The sequence below is a fragment of the Lepisosteus oculatus genome, chromosome 12 (genome assembly GCF_040954835.1).
Source record: "Lepisosteus oculatus isolate fLepOcu1 chromosome 12, fLepOcu1.hap2, whole genome shotgun sequence".
Lineage (NCBI taxonomy): Eukaryota > Metazoa > Chordata > Actinopteri > Semionotiformes > Lepisosteidae > Lepisosteus > Lepisosteus oculatus.
The window spans coordinates 9,365,840-9,382,940 of NC_090707.1; the positions used below are offsets into that span (position 1 = coordinate 9,365,840).

Below are 17,101 nucleotides of genomic sequence, written 5' to 3' on the forward strand. Positions count from 1 at the left end.
ATGGAAGCTCTGTCGCTGTTTGTTTGTTCATGTGGACGCAACGCATTACCTTCAGCACTGCTCAAATTGTTCATTTTCTTTTGTTTTTATTTTATTTCTCTGCGTTTTCAGACAAGGCAGGTTTTGGGAATAACTTTGCCACGGGCGACAGTAAGTCTGTGGCCCAGAGTATGGAGGCTGTGGTGGTGGGCTGTATGTTCAAGTCTCTGATCACGCGCTGTGCCTCCACTACTCATGAGCTGCACAGCCCAGAGAACCTGGTAAGAACTACTTTCATTCAGACAAAGAGAAAAACCTCAATGTTATTACAATTTGTGGTAAATAGGAACAACTCATTTCGAGTTTCTACTTGCCTACACTGTAGGTGCCTTGCACCTAAATATATTTCCCTATAAATGTCTCTTGTGCCTTAAATCAAATAAGACAGCAGTGAGATAGAAATCAAACATCCTCATCTCTCTGCATGAAAAGGTACATTGTTTTGTCATTTGAAAGCAATTCAAATATAATATTTAGCAACCTTTCGTTTTATTGGAATGATCATGTTTGAATTTCTGTTGATTGATCAGTTTAGAATTGTTTAGGTGCCCAGTTATTATTTACTAACAAAAGACAGTGATATTGTAATTACACTGTAAATACATCCCTGTCACACAGTGATATTAAAATCATAATTTTTCTTGAAGGAAAGTACAGGAAATAATTATTCTGTTCTTATCAAGTATTGTATCTGCTATGTAATTGGATCGTTAAATATTATTAAAATAACTGACCTAGTATAACAGTGTTAATCACAGCTGTAAAAAGATTACAGATATAAGCCTACAGATTCATTCTCTTTTTCAAGTTTTTACACTAAATATTTAACCTCCAAGAAGGCTCCAATTTGATTTTGCCTCATTCAAATAGATTTTCGAGTGCAGAGCTGCATTATTGTTATGGAAAATGAGTAAGTAGTAGAATTTCAGCATGGAAGTATCATTTATAGACAGACTGATAAGAGGAACCTGCTCAGTCAGTGGGTTTTGCTGCATTAAGAGCTGTGCAGAATACTGAGTGCTTGGTGGGCAGGGACAGAGAGTGCAGGAAGAGAATGAGAGGAGAGAGGAACAGAGCCACGAGCTTCACGCAGGAAGAATGGTCTTGGTGAGGAGGCTGAGTCTCTAGAGTTTACTGCATATATTCCACACTTGGTCAGAAGCTGTCAAGGATGTCGGAAAGGACGAACCGTGGAATGACAGGAGAGCGAAAAGACACTATACGTAGCGGCGAGACGGGGGTTAGCCCGGGCTCAGCTGTTCAGGAAATGCCGTACAGAAACCTATGCCCTCAGGTAGCAGACGTGGAGCGACCTGGTGCTAGACGGGTTTCAGGACATGCCAACGTCAATGCTAAGCGAGTAGCAGAGCAGAAGCAGAAAATAAATACGCTACACAACAAGACACACCAGAAAGACAAGAATAATCACAGGGAACTAGGAACAGGAGGAAAGTAGAGCGCCCCCTAGGTGAACTGGGCATGACAGAAGCAGAAACTCAATCCATCCATTCAGCATCATGTGATAAATGGTGTGAGCAGCAGTTCACAAAATGTAGGCTTGTCATACAATAAGGACACCTAATGGAATGTATTGTGGCATTTTGTTATTGTACGTTTGCATTATCATCATACACTACTCAAGGCAGTGTCAAAGAGGTGTCTGTAATTTCATCAGTTATTCTTTTGGTATCTACAATATAGCCATTTTTAAGTGGCAATGATAAAATGTTATGTTATTTTACAAAACATACAGCATGTAATAAATAATAAAGGAAAACTATTTTAACTTGTTGTACTATTGATCAGCTCTTGGATTTTGTGCTGGTGGAAATCCATTCTATAGACTCACAGCTTCAGGTTCACATCAGTTAATTAAGCACATTCCTATACTATATAGTGTACAACCACAGCTGCTGCAGCTTTGAGCATCCCACAAGCTTCCATTCTAGTGTATGCATATAAAGAGCCTCCAAGTTTATTATAATTCCTACTGAAATAGAAACAAAAAACATCTGGCTTAAAAGAATCTAAAAATGTTATACTGCAATTGGAAAAGCATGGCACAGAACAAAGATAAATAACTGAATTACAGGAAACGACCAGGACTGGCTCTAGTTTTTTGGGGACCCTAGGCAAGATGTTGGAAAGGGGCCCCTGCAGATCAATATTTGCTCATACACTACTATTCTCAGCTCCCACCCCAAACCGATTTTACTATTCAGAACAATTAAACAAATGAATTACATAACTAGACATTTTCTTTATTAACCATTGCAACAAAGTTTGCGTCACAAGTAAAAGGTTGGTTGTAATATTTAATTTCTTCTGTGTATTATATACAATACTTTATTCCTCCCACTGTCCTTGGGTTTAAAAATGTCTAACAGTTTTATTTTGGGGCCCAGGTGAACTTTAGGAAGCTAGGGTTAGGGTTCTCACAGTACGTACACATTTTTTATCCTCATTGCTTTTTTTTGTTTTGGGACCGAAATGAACTTTAGGAAGAGTGATACCTTTCTCCCATCTTCACTGATTTTTTTTCTGATAGATTTGGCAGCTTAAATTACTGTGCAAGTCCTATAAAAAGGAGTCCTATAAAACGTTTAGAAAACCCATTCCACTGGGTAAACTCTCTCAATTTTCCCATTTCAACTGTAATCAGAAGGAGAATGGAATGGATGGTTCTTGCAATCCTAAGCCTAGACTGGCCTTAAATGTATGCTCATTTAAATACTGTGTTAACAGCATTTTTCAACTGATTGAAAATTTGCCTATAAAAGATGCAGTGTTGAAGAAGACAAATTTACAAGAGAGTTTATGAATGGATTTGACCGTTTTAGGCCCATATTCTTTTAATTGAGAGTTGAAGTAGATAAATTTACAAGAGAGAGAACATTGTAGGATAATATCTTACATTTATTTGAGAAAGACCCATTATCCAATCAAGAAATCTTTCTATCCCGTGTTTTTAATATCCTATTAAATCAGCAGTATGTATAAATCTGGAGTGCACATGAATCTTGTGTGGACTGGTGCAGCACCCGTTGGTCAATTTTTCATCGTTTCCTTTTACATTTTGTGATTCCATATCAATTTAATTGGGTTCATTTTAGACATGATTTGGCAAAGGTACGTACCCCATGATGCTGACCCCTCTCTCTCCTGTCCACAGGGCTTGTATTGTGATATCCGCCAGCTGGTACAATTCATCAAGGAGTCCCATGGTAACGTCTTCCGCCGGGTGGCCCTGAGTGCACTCCTGGACAGTGCCGAGAAACTTACACCTGGGAAGAAACCTGAGGAAAAGGAGGAGCAGAAACCTCCAGGGCCCAGGAGGTAAGGGTAGGAGGATTGGGAGACACTAGGAAACTTGCTGGGCAATGAGGCCAAAGGCTGTTTAGGAAAACATGTACTGTCGGGCAGGTTGTAACTTAGCAACCTTGTGGCATTTTAAACACTTCTTTTCATTAAACAGCCCCAGCAGTTTGATTTGCCTCAACAGGACAGAAAATGGCTCATGTCTGCTTTTCAGACCATTGCCTGTTTTGCTTCAGGTCAGAAGCTGGGAATGCGCCGGAGAGAGGCCAGCCAACCACAGCAGCTGATGAATGTCGAAGCTACATATCCAGCCGTCCACCTCAGACCCCCGAGCAGTGAGCTCTTCTTCTTCTTCTTCTTCTTCTTCACAGCCTTAGTCCCAGACTGTCCTGGGGTCAGCTGCTTTGGTTGCTCTTCTCCACTTGTCTCTGTCAAGCACATCTTCCTCACTCACTTCACATACCTCCATATCTTTTCTCACACAATCTATCCATCTCTTTCTAGGCCTGCCTCTTCCTCTGTTACCTTCCACCTCAAATTCCATTACCCTCTTTGTTACTTCCTCAACGTCCCTCCTCATGATATGTCCATACCACCGTAACCTCGCCTCTCGCATCTTCTCAACCACATCCACCACCCTACATCGTCTACGGATTTCTTCATTTCTGATCTTATCCTTCATTGAAATCTGCAGTGAGCTCCATTTCTCTATTTATTCCCTCTCTGCCTGTTACAGGGGTTACTCCAGAATATCACTGCTCGCTCTTAACCACTAGTGTGCTGAGGATGTAGCTCAACATTCTTGCTATTGCTTCTGGCCTTGGTCTCCGGATTCTGCAGCTGAGTTCACCAAAGCAGCAAATAAGGGTCAAATTGTATTTGAACCTTTGAGTAGCTGCTAAAAAGGAAAGCATTAACAGCTTGATCCACATAGCAGGTGTAATTTAGGTATGATTATCTCATACACAAGCAATGTTCATTATTTATAATTAGAATGTAAAGACATAAGAAATGTTGCAAGCGAGAGCCCATTTGGTAGTCGTAATGACGGATGCATTTTATTCCTAATGAATCTTCATAATCAGTTTAAGGGGTACAAGGCAGACACAGCTTACCCCTAGTTTAACAAATAAAACTAATTTATTATATGTTTTACTTCCAAATCAAAATGACAGAATTTGATTACCTTAAAATTCGTGGACAGACGTTCCAGTTCCACAGATCTATAATGAACCCATTGACATCAACTTCAGAGTTGGACTATAGCAATTCAGCAATTCCCTGAAGGAGGTAGGAGCTCCACCATTCAGAGGTTTGAATGTCAGCATTACTCAGTACAGAAACACAGATCAAATATTTATCACTTTACAAGGAATCTAAGTCGGAGTTTGCACTCAACAGAATAAATTAATCCGTCACATTATGCCCAACGGGCGCTGGGAAAACCCACCTTTTAGCAGAGCTGACTATGTGGGATACTCAGGCTACAGAGTACCATAATAGGATTTTCAAAATATGTAGGCCCAGGAAAGTAGACACACACAAACACAGCCATAAGATACCATAAACAATAAACAACAGTGCAATTTATTTATAGTATATGAAAACCTTGGAAAAGGAGTCTTGCCCCTTTTTGAGTGGTTAATTCACTTCTTCCAGTCCCTTTCTTGCCCGATCCACATAGGAAGCTACTGTAAGCTGCTTTCCAGTTTCCAGTGTTTCCCAGATCCTTAATAAATATCTCTCTTGCTCTGTGAGAATCTTCACAAAATTTCTCAAACAAACAAGTCTCTCTCTTTGACTTTACTGTATCTTCAAATCGCTTGTTTGGCTTTCTGTTGAATCGGGTCCAGGCAAGAACTTGTCCAAACTTGCTGCTCTCTTCCACTTGATTACAAACATCCTGCCATTTAAATCTCTCTCTCTCTCCGCCTCTCCCAGCGAGGAGCAGGTGCCTGGAGCTCTCCTGGGACGGAAGGACTTCTGGCGCAAAATGTTCAAGTCTCAGAGTGCGGCCAGTGACACCAGCAGCCAATCGGAGCAGGACACTTCGGAGTGCACCACCGCCCACTCGGGCACCACCACCGACCGCCGGTCGCGCTCCCGGTCTCGGCGCATCTCCCTCCGCAAGAAACTGAAGCTGCCGATCGGTACGTAGTCCAACATGGACGGAGGACTCAGAATCCAACCCCTGGGATGCAAATAAGACTTAATTGCAGAGCAGTGATCCTTTTCTATGATGTCTATGAGGGACTGCATCTCAGAAAGCCTGGAATGGATAACAATCCTGTGCAGCTATACATTGGGTTTTGTCTGGATTTCCTTACAAGCTAAGAGAGGGAGCATACAGTAGGTCATTGTATAATTTTGGATTTCTTTTTATTTCTTCTTTCCTCCTCCCTCCTCTTCCACTGCTGTGTGGGATGCCTCGTCTCCTCGTCTCGGCAGGGAACTGGCTGAAGCGCTCATCTCTCTCAGGCCTGACCGACGGGGTGGAGGACCTGCTGGACATCAGCTCAGTAGACAGGCTGTCCTTCATCCGCCAGAGCTCCAGGGTCAGTCCACTTTGTGTGGCTTTCGTTCTTTGCCTTACAGACATTACATTGAGCCACTCTATGTGCACTGGCCGCTCAACGATTCCATCGATCTAGCCAGACTTCTGCATTTTCTAAAAAGATATTGAGTTAAGTAACTTATCCATTGTTTATTACAATTCCATCGATCTAGCCAGACTTCTGCATTTTCTAAAAAGATATTGAGTTAAGTAACTTATCCATTGTTTATTACATCACATCTATTGTGTGAAGCTCTTGTTTAAAAACTGAAGTCATATTAAACTTAAATGCCAGTTGTGTGTGTGTGTGTGTGTGTGTGTGTGTGTGTGTGTGTGCCCTGGCCATTCCACTTCACAAATTGATAGTTTAGAGTCTGTGAGGCTCTTCTAACAACATCCATGTTGCTGCTGATGGAATCATCTCTGGACAATGAATGATGAGCCAGTGCTTCCTACGGTCCTCAAGAGTAGAGATTCTAGTCCCAGTGGCACATCCATTAAATCACACTGTGTACATTCTGTTTAACTTTAATTCAGGACGAACTCATCTTCTTTCTCACCCCTGGCATTTATGTTTCCTTTTTGGTTCAGCTGAGGATCTAGAATGGCTTTGGTATAAGTTGTTCCTTTTTTTGTTGAAAAGCAATTTCAGGCTGAGAGTGACGGCCTAATGCCAATCGCTTTTTTGTCCCCAGGTGAAGTTCACCAGCGCAGTGAAGCTGTCTGAAGGGAGCGCTGTGGAATACGGCCGGGACGAGGAGGAGAATTTCTTCAAGCGGCTCGGTAAATGGCGGTCCGGCCGAAGGAACCCATCCAAGCTTCACCACACAGAAGAGAAAGATGGTAGACCCCTGGGGCATCCTTTCCTCCACTCTCTGTGTCTGTCATCTGTCCACTGCTCTGTCTACAGCCATCCTCCATGCAACTGTGTGCTGTTATTGTATATCCTGTGTACATGTGGGGCATGCCTCTTTGTTATAGGCTTAGTCAAGTGGGCTGAGGGACCTTATCTTGGAGCTGAAACCTTGGTCCTATATACAGAATGATATATACAGAATGTCTTCACCCCTCGCCTTTTAATTTAGGATCTGTCTCGGTGTAAGTGACTGCAGAGTTATATGCTAACAACCGAAATAGCAAAAGACTGTTTGAAAAGATTAAAAATAATGCTAAAATATTCACGCAAGCACAAATCAAATAGTCTCCTCCATGGAGCAAACATCTGTATTAAGTTTTGAAATTCCACACACATTCTGACATTGTAACACATTTTGTATATGAAGCAATTTTTTTCCAACAGTTTACTACCATTTACAGTATGTGAAGATGTTAAATCACAATCTCTAGTTCCAAAAATCAGCTTTTGTGAAGCAGAGTAGACGCAGTGAGTGCCTGATGATACAGTTCTGTTGCCCATGTCTGACATATAGCCAGAGGGAAGGATACGAAACCAGGTCAGAGTATGATAAAAATCTGAGACTCCAGACTCGGCTGTCACGATCTCAATGAAAAGCGGACGGACTTTGTGACAAGGATATGTCTTGTGGACCCAATAGCAGTGTTGCTTGATGGGAGAATCTGTCACAGTCTGACAATTCTAGTAGCGAGCCAATTCTGCCCTGTGTTTCAGGGTCCTGAACTTGTCGTCGTCATGTCCTCCGGTTCCAAATGTTAACACTAATAGTAAGGAGGCATTTGGGCCCCAGGGTCAGGGTCGATGTAGTTCCTTCATTACCGTTACATTGACAGCTCTGTGAAGTTGCCGCCCTGCACTAACAGCGCAAACTGTGTAACCAACTGCATCTGCATGAATCCTGTGCTGTTTTGTGCTGTTGAAAGTAGCATTTCTGCTGCTTTTGTTCCCGACCCATAGTGCCTTCTTTTCTCTGGGATGCGACATTATTCACCACCCCCCCCACCCCACCCCCCATCATAGCGCAAGAGAACCAAAGCGGTCTCATTCATTTGTGCTATGTTTGTGCTGGTTTTTGCCATGGAAAGTAGCATACAGTATGAAGTCTTTTAGTTCTTGAGATATAGCACCTCATTTTTTCTGGCGAGTCATGTGACTTCTATCGCCATTTTAGGTGGGGGGCTGATCGATGTCCCCCCCTACAAAAAAGGAGCTTTGTCTCGGGAACGAAAGCAGCACAAACTCGCACAAACAAATGTGGTAGGTTGTTTGTGCCGTTTGTAGGAGTTGGCCAAATACACTGACATCCGCTGCTTTAACTTAGTGATCATCCAGCCACCTTTTGCCAGCAGGGGGCAGCAGTTCAAGTAAACCTTATGTCCAAAGCAAACACAAGGTGGTCTGCAATGCTTCTGTGAAAAAAAGAAAAGATAGGAAGGAAAGGGAATTCCTTTGACTCAATGTCAGGGAGTGGAACAGCCCCCTCTGGGCAGGTGAAGACAGCAGTCTCTATCTTTTCTTCTGTGTTCTGCATGTTGCATTTGCCTCCACATCCCTGTCTGTTGTTATGTGTTCTTGAATGGCTTTTTGGTTTCTTCTCTGTCCAGACTAATGGGTTGCGGTGGGGGAGAGTCAGTGGTGAACAGAAACTTCAATCACAGACAAGAGTGTAATGCCACTGAAAGCCATTCATTATTTTAGTTTCTATTTATCAAAATTTAGTTACAACTTTAAATGATTAAAATGTGTGGAATAGAATATTAAATGGTTAAAACAATGAAAAGGCTGAAATGTATTCTGTGTTGAAAACATTGGGTATATACACAATTATATGTAATTCTTTCTTATTTATTATTTTAAAATCGTACATGTATATACAGGGTATGAATACATGTATACATATAAATAGACTACAGTACCCTTAATTACACATCACATGACAGTTCCTTATTGACATTGAGTCACCTCAAGAAAAAGCTCTGGAAAAGGGACAGAGTTGATAATGTTTTCTAGGGATTGATTAGAAGCTTAGTAGATTGTAGGGTTGAATACTGTTCATGACACATCAATAGCAATGACGGCTATAGCCTCAGTTATACTCATTCGTTCCTGAGTGAGTATCTGAATGCCCACTCAGTTGTTCCTGAGCAAGAATAACACTTGGATGATGAAGCCTTCGGTAGTAATTGATGACATTGTGGTGTCATGCTGAGTGACAAAGAAAGCCCTGAGGTGTTCTAACACAGGATGTACCAAGGTTATAAATAAGCACAAACCAACCAAGTCCTCTGTAAACAGTTCCTACATTTAGAGCTGTCCTGTTTGAGGGAAGCAGCTATAAACTGAAAAGTACAGTAAAGTTCCTAGTGTTGTCTTTCTGATGGTGCAGTAAAAGAAGTCTTGTAGTTGTTTTGAAAGGTTCTTCTGAACTCTTTGACTGGCTTCAGAGTATTCCTTTAGGGTAGTGTCTGCCTAAATGTTCTACAGCATGAGGGGCAAACATTCCTAGAGCCAAGATCACTGTTCCCACAGAAACACTGAAAACACAGAATAAAATATCAAAATAATGAAAAAACAAATAGAACTGCACTTCTATACAATATATAGAAATATGTATGTATTTATTTTCACGTAGGAAATGACCAATGCTGTTGTCATTCACACGTCTGCTTCTACTTTCTAAACTGTATTTTGATACACTGTGAGATGGCAGAAAGCCAGCCCTGGCTGACAGCTTTCCAGGGCAGTAACATATTGTAACAGATGGAGTCGAATGCACTATTTTAAAATGGCACAAATAACAAACTATGGAAAATATAGGTCTCTCTGTGGTAATAAAGGCCACAATGATTGATTCTTTAAAATTAAATAGCTGACAAAATGTCATCAGAGTCAAAAGGAGTTGCTTCCAGCAAGCAATCTTTCTTCTGTATGACATGCAAAGAAAAATATCAGTTACCTACAGTAGAAGGAAAATTAATTTTGCTGCCAGTTACAATGAATGAGTGCACTTTTCGTTTTTGCTAGAGTAGTTGACTTAGAATTACATTTTCACTAGAGAAAAATGTCTGAAATCACTAGGAAATCCTTCTGTCCCCTAATGCATTCATTTTAAATTTGATAAAATCTGGTCTTTAAAGGGTTTATTTTTCTTCGAAAGCAAAATGTAATGATACTGAGGATATGCAATAGATCTTGTTAAAACAATTATGCATTTTGATCTATATAACAGATATATATATCTGTATATGTTTGTGTGTGTCAAGGCAGGGAAAACCAATCTGTTATTATTCCAAGTCAGAATGGAGCTTTGTAAACCAGCGAGAATGCTCATCATGTCTTAAAAATGCTGGTAAAAATTACCTTTAGAAATGCAAAAATCCCAAAAGCAGGATTGAAATCATGGCTCAGAAATTAAAAAGACCCTGTCTGCATCACATGATCAGGCCTAAGAATATATCAGAAATCAGGCCCACTTTATTAATAAAGAGTTTAGGGATTTTTTTCAATAATGCATCCCCGAGCCCTGTTTATGTCATTTAAACACCTTGGTTTTAGGTCTACTATCCTCCTCACATCATTCAGCCCGTTAACAGTGAGGTCTAGTCCAGCATTAGCACAGTGAGCTGGGGTGGGGTCTTTTGCCAAGACGCTATGTTACTTTCCCCTATCCCTCCTGCTTCTCCTTCAGGGTGCCACGGGTTCCAGGAGCGCCTGGCTGCCAGTCAGGATGCCATGAAGAACAAAAATGTGGTGAATCTGGGTGCCATTCGCCAGGGCATGAAGAGGTTCCAGTTCCTCCTGAACTGCTGTGAGCCAGGCACGATCCCCGATGCCTCAATCCTGGCTGCAGCACTTGACCTGGTGAGCACGGGGCTGTTGCCTGTCAGGCGACTTCTCCTGGTGAGCAGGGGGCTGTTGCCTGTCAGGAGACTTCTCCTGGTGAGCAGGGGGCTGTTGCCTGTCAGGCAACTTCTCCTGGTGAGCACGGGGCTGTTGCCTGTCAGGAGACTTCTCCTGGTGAGCACGGGGCTGTTGCCTGTCAGGCGACTTCTCCTGGTGAGCAGGGGGCTGTTGTCTGTCGGTTCACCTAGGGCTGAGTTGTGTTGGGTTTTCTGGAGAATAGTGAAAAAAAACATTGCTGGTTTGATACATAATGTAGTTATGAAAAAACAATGTTTTTTTCTATTGAAATGCTATATATTTATACTTTAATAAGGCAAAGAATTGTGGTGTTATTTAATTAAGATCCTGAGTAATAGTATGTCATTTTATAGCTTTAGAAACATAGACTATATCTCTTACATATATGAAATCACACTTTAGTGCCATAAGATATTTCAAAGTTACAGCAATTCTTTTGCAGAAGTGTATGTTCTTATTTTAACTTGCAAAGTCCTCATTCCAGATCATTGTTCTTTATCTCCATCAGTGTTGGTCTGTGTCTGTGTGTACGTGGTGGTTGTATCTTGTCCATCATCATCTCATCTTTCTGTTACACTCATTTTCACAGCAGACTGCCTTACAGGGAGGTAAGAATCTATCAGAAATATCCCATTATTTCATAGTGCAGTAGAATCCGTGCTGTTCGCTCATAGCAGAACTGGAGCTTCAGGCTTTTGACAGCTATAGTTCTTCTTTCCTTGATATTTCTATTTCTTATTCATGTTTAGCATGAATAGATTGTCAGCTTAAAAAATGGGAGTGTGCTATACATTTTCTACAACTTTATATAAAACCAAGCCACTCTCTTTCCCTGAGTGCTGCTTGTTTAAGATTATAATTTAAACTTTTGACATGAAATTTGTAGAAATTACAAATTGAATACTTTCAGTTACAGTAGGTTCTCAATTATCTCATACTCTGTATGATTGATATGAAGATATTCTGACATTTTATTAATGGATTACACTTTTTCGGTGTTTAGAATCTACCCGAAATATGTTGTTCAGAATATATAATTTTGCACATGCACTTAAACACAATGGACAAGTAGCCTGCATCAGGAGCAGTGGATTAATGTGCAAACCTGTCTACCTTGGGTCATCATTTTGCATATTGTTACCCTAATACCAACTGGGGCACCTCCTGGAATAAGGGTTTCAGGTCACTTTACACAAGGTGGTCTGGAAAGTGTGGCGCACAACTAGGCTTTAAAGTGTAGAGTCACAAAACAAAAATCACTCTTGACACTGCCCAGATTCTGAAGGAAAGAACAAACAACAGGTGATTTTCAAAAACATCAGCTCCACCTCATCTACCCTGAGCTGTTTTCCTGCACGTGTTCAGCAATGTGGGGTGTGCCTGTAGTGCAGTTTCCTGGTGTCAGACCCTTAGCGTCTCTGCCCGTACAGGAAGCCCCAGTAGTAGCCAGGGCCTCGCTTTTCCTGGAGTGTGCCCGCTTTGTGCACCGCTGTAACCGTGGCAACTGGCCCGAGTGGATGAAGGGACACCATGTCAATATCACCAAGAAGGGACTGTCCAGGGGCCGCTCTCCTGTGGTGGGCAATAAAAGAAACCAGAAGCTCCAGTGGAATGCAGCCAAGTATTTCTGTCAATGGGGAGATGTAAGTAACAGACCACGCTTGAATGTGGACTTGTTCTGTGGCACTGAGCCTCATTCTGTACTAGAGGTTTCATGTTTTCTTTTGGCTTTAAAAACCATCAGTTGCAAAAGATTTTTGTAAGAAATTGCATGATTTCATGTTTTTGAGCTCATATCATCAATGATAATGAAAAACATACATACTGTGCTATGTACAGCAAAAGTACAGAAAGAGATGGCACGGAAAAGCTTATGATAATAATTATAATTGCTTACACTTATATAGCGCTTTTCTGCTGGCCCCACTAACACCTCTTCCAGCAGCAACCTTAGTTTTTCCCAGGAGGTCTCTCATCCAGGTACTGACCAGGCTCACACCTGCTTAGCTTCAGTGGGCTGCCAGTTGTGAGCTGCAGAGTGATATGGCTGCTGGCTCATGCCTGGCTATGATCCAGATTTCCAGACTTTAATAGGTGGAATAAACTGCCAAATATACCCTTGTCATTTGAAGTCTGAATGCCAGCTGTCAAAACAATCAGATTGTTTTTCAATCTCCCCTTGCAGGCTATTGGTGCCCGTCTGAGTGAGCTCTGCCACTCAGACAGTGAGAGCCCAGCCAACATCCTGGGCTTCATCTATGATGAAGAAACAAAGCGTCGGATGAGAAAGGAGGATGAGGAGGAGGACTTCCTGGATGACAGTAAGCTGAGGGGCACAGCTGGTCTGAGTGGGGGGTGTCATACAGAGCTGCTTGAAGTGTAGTGCAGCCGCCCTGAGTCCATAGATTCTTCATTTCTGAGGTTGAAGACTAAGCAATCCAAAGTCTGATTTTATTAAGGAGCATAAATCCCTGAAATCAAGCTGTTGTGATCTTGTATAACTGAAACAGGAATACAGATGTACTGCATACAATGTTTTGCCATTTAATCCAGAGAAATTGACTAGAGTCAAAATTAAAAGTAGTAATACAGGTACGCATGTGTTTGAAGCCCGACCACAGGGGCAGTAGCATAGCCACTCATTGTGTCTCTTGGCTTCCTCTCCAGACACAGTGAATCCCACCAAGTGTGCCTGTCCTTTTGCTCTCAAGATGGCAGCCTGTCAGCTGCTGCTGGAGATCACCACCTTCCTGAGGGAGACCTTCCCCTGCCTGTCTCGCCCCCGTACGGAGCCTCTGGCGGTCAGTGTCTCTCTATATCTTGTCTGGGAGGAGAAGGCTTTTGCTAGTTGGGTCTTGGGGTGTCTGCTGCACAGCCTGAGACATTTAGCCGGGTCTTCATTTTAGAGTCGAAGCAAAACCTCAGGTTTTAATTTTGCAGTGTCCATGTGGTGCCTGCCTTCTATAGAGCAGGGGAGCCAGAAATGGGGCCTTGGCATAAAATGCTTCTGTTAAGTTTCGCTACAGCGGGAGGCTGCAGTAGCTCTGGACCCCTCTCACCCACTCGCCCACCTTCTCACTCTCCCTGGCAGGACCTGGAGAGCTGCCGCCTGCGCCTGGACCCAGAGCTGGACCGCCATCGCTATGAGAGGAAGATCAGCTTCGCGGGGATTATCGACGACGAAGACGCCCACGACTCCCTGAACAGCAGCAGCCACACGCTCAAGTCTGACACCGCCTGCGACGACAGGAAGTATCAGGAACCCAGCGGTATTTTCACACTTGTCTTTATAGTTTTTTGCTCTCGGATGTTCTGTGCACGCCCTGCGATGGAATGGTGTCCCATCCAGGGTGTGTCCCACTTGCTTTTATAGGTTCCAGCTTCCCTGCAACCCTGTACTGGATAAAGTGATTAGAAAATAGTTGGTTGGAGGTTCTGTACACTGGAATGCCTTTAGCTTTCTTGTCTTCTACAGTTCGTACAGCCCTACTCACTTCCTAGGCAACAGAGGATTTATCTCAGATAGCAGATGTTCTTCAGCTTTTGTTCCAGTGTCACAAATTAATTTCTTCCGCTGCAGAATTTCTACAGTGTCTGGGCTGTCTGCTACGTGAGAGTGTCCCTCCCTTCCCTTGCAGCTATGTCCGTTTGCCCTGATGCCCTTCTCTCCCCTGCCCAGCTCCCATCAGGAAGATTCGCATCGGTGGCTCTCGGCTCCTGCAGATCAAGGGAACCAGGAGCTTCAGGGTCAAGAAAGGTGGGTCCCTGTCCAGTATCCGGCGGGCAGGCAGCCTGAAGAGCACCAAGATGTCCCGGCAGGACTCGGAGTCGGAGAACGAAGACATCGGGCTGTCGCAGAGCAGAGACACCGTGACCGACATAGGTACTATGATCTCAGCTTTCAGCTGATCTGGACCTGGCCAAGTATTGACCTGTTGTTGTTTTAAGAACTGCAGCCATTTTATTATATTGCTTATTGTAGTTTGAAACCACTTGTCTCTGCAATTTCTAAAAATGAAAAGAGGTATTGGCATGTAAAATATGAAATGCTTCAAACTACTATGCAATGAGAGTCTTATTCCTTCTCGATGTCAGCTTCTGCAGTCATACAGTCATGCAGAACTGCATTAATGAAGATTAATGAAGTCTTCATTTTTCACTTGAAAGTGGATAACAGGCTTAGTTCTAAGGTAGAACTGAAACCTAAAGAGAAACATCAAATCTTCCATACCTGAAGTGAAACCAAAGCCAATCAATCACATTTACAAAGCTAGAACAGCTGAAAAGTGAAGTGAGGTTGGTTTCAGCAAGGGAAACTGGAAAAAAAAGGAAATCCTTACTCTGTAATCAGAAATAAGTTAATTCAGTCGAATGCTGAATTTGCAAAGTGGGCGTATTAATGTTTTCCATGTAATTGTTTTGTTTCCCTGTAGTATGAAGGTACTGTAGCTTGTTTGTGCTATTATATACTTGGGCAGTGGGCATTGCTTTGTGGTTTTCTGTTGGCAGGGAGCCCCTGGAGTACCAGTGAGCCAAGCATTGAACCTGAAGGACTGAGCACCACTGGAACTGAGGACAACTACAATAGAAACATGTCCTGGCTGCACGTAGGTCTCCATACATGTAAAGCGTTGGAGGGGTTGTCATTTAGATTCTAACCCAGTAGTGGCAATATACAGGTATTTGATTCAGTCCTGTAATTCGAAGGTGAATGGAAAAGCAGAGATGGATGAGACCTGAAAAACTAACTGGAGCTATTCCCAAATATTTTCCTGGATTGTTTTCCCTGTTTTCCACTACTGCCTTATTTTGTGCAAGATCAGGGAATTGATAGATTTTATCGCAAGCTGCAAAGCTGATAGCAAATATAGAATATGAACAAGTCCTCCATCGAATATATTACCTTGCATATATTAACTCCTGAGTGGTTGAACAAGTAAATACACTTGGCCGAGCGCAGGTTGAGGTCATGGGTTCGAGCCGGGGTCAAGTCACTAGCCAGCTGTAACCAACATTCCCCAGTTGGTGAGCGGTAGTGTGGGATAAGTCAGCCAGAGGTCTCTCAGCTCCGCAGCCCCCCAGGCACATGCATCTCCTCCATTCGGTGCTGAACTTCCATTATGGGCCTTTCTTGTCGGTGACATGTTAAATGACAATGACAAGTCTGTCTGTTTCTGCAGGGGACTATCAACAGCACTTCACCTCGAATCATGCATCTGCAGTATGTGCTATTGCATGATCAAAACTGGGGGGAAAATGGATAGTTTACCCATCAAATCAATATTTCAATATCAATATTCCAAATCAAGATTCAAAGCCCAAGCCTTCCCTCACTGATTCCCTCACAGCGTACAGTAAAATCTGTCTTGCTGTGTAATCTGAGAAGGAAGCAATGGTTCACAGACCCCCTCCCGTCTCTACTTGCAGATCATGATCTTACTGTGCAACCAGCAAAGCTTCATCTGCACCCACGTGGACTTCTGCCACCCCCGCTGCTACCAGCACCACAGCCGCTCCTGCGCCCGGCTCGTGCGGGCCATCAAGCTGCTGTACGGCGACAGTGTAGACGGGCTCAGGGAGGACCGCTGTGCCAGCAACGTCAGCGCCCGCACGAAGAAGATGAAAGAGGTGCAGTGTGCGGCGTGGGCCCCAGGAGTGCTCAAGTGCTGGGCCTTCCACCTGTCCCCGCAAGGGTGGCTTGTTTGATTGCAAGTTTGCTATCTTTTCTGGTCCATAAGTGCCACCAGGAGGTGATTTCAGCACAGCTTTGAGCTCAATTCATCTGTAAGGTCTGCTGTTAGATGAATACGCCCTTGGATAAAAAACACTGTGAAATTGTTTGCAGTTCTCATTGTCCATTGTGCATTCTGATCAAAATACAGTATCTTTTTTTAGACAGACCAGTATTCCAATATAGAATTTTCTTCTATATATCCTATGCATATGTATGCTACAGTATGTTGTGCTTATTTTTGGAAAAGGCTTGTTTCAGTTGCTTTGGGTGTAGTTTTCCAAAACCTTTTTTGTGACTCATGTATCTTGGATGATACTGAGTTGCCTTTGGTTGTCTGAGTGTCATTTCAGACTACTGCAATCCTTATATAATGACGTGTTGTGCTTTTCTAGTGCTCTGATAAGTCCTGTCTAAGAACTCCATCCTTGAAGAAGAGAGTCAATGACAAAAATGTGGAGGGGAAGAAGGACACAGGGATGCTGAAGTACATCCGCAATCAGGTGACCAGCTAGTTCCTCTACCACAGAGCATTCTTTTTTCAGCTCTGTAGTCAGGAAACTACAGGCCGCTTCAGTTTTGTTCCTTGATTTTGCTCATGATTTTGTCATTTGATACCAAT

The 17,101-nt window shown here is 42.8% G+C and overlaps 1 protein-coding gene across 10 annotated transcripts in view; it reads left to right on the forward strand.

Moving 5' to 3' along the window:
* LOC102687983 (unc-80 homolog, NALCN channel complex subunit) overlaps positions 1 to 17,101 on the forward strand; it is a 69,441-nt gene that overhangs the window by 20,067 nt on the left and 32,273 nt on the right. For 6 of the 10 annotated variants that reach the window (XM_069196395.1, XM_069196391.1, XM_069196392.1 and 3 more), the window contains 15 exons: positions 112 to 260; positions 3,212 to 3,375; positions 3,594 to 3,692; positions 5,299 to 5,507; positions 5,806 to 5,912; positions 6,607 to 6,754; positions 10,516 to 10,688; positions 12,179 to 12,391; positions 12,934 to 13,069; positions 13,416 to 13,549; positions 13,840 to 14,017; positions 14,428 to 14,631; positions 15,258 to 15,355; positions 16,176 to 16,376; positions 16,875 to 16,982. In XM_069196395.1, the coding sequence (XP_069052496.1) occupies positions 112 to 260; positions 3,212 to 3,375; positions 3,594 to 3,692; positions 5,299 to 5,507; positions 5,806 to 5,912; positions 6,607 to 6,754; positions 10,516 to 10,688; positions 12,179 to 12,391; positions 12,934 to 13,069; positions 13,416 to 13,549; positions 13,840 to 14,017; positions 14,428 to 14,631; positions 15,258 to 15,355; positions 16,176 to 16,376; positions 16,875 to 16,982 (2,321 nt within the window). The remainder of the gene's footprint in view (positions 1 to 111; positions 261 to 3,211; positions 3,376 to 3,593; positions 3,693 to 5,298; positions 5,508 to 5,805; positions 5,913 to 6,606; positions 6,755 to 10,515; positions 10,689 to 12,178; positions 12,392 to 12,933; positions 13,070 to 13,415; positions 13,550 to 13,839; positions 14,018 to 14,427; positions 14,632 to 15,257; positions 15,356 to 16,175; positions 16,377 to 16,874; positions 16,983 to 17,101) is intronic. The other 4 variants (XM_069196396.1, XM_069196398.1, XM_069196400.1 and 1 more) reach the window with 1 other exon arrangement.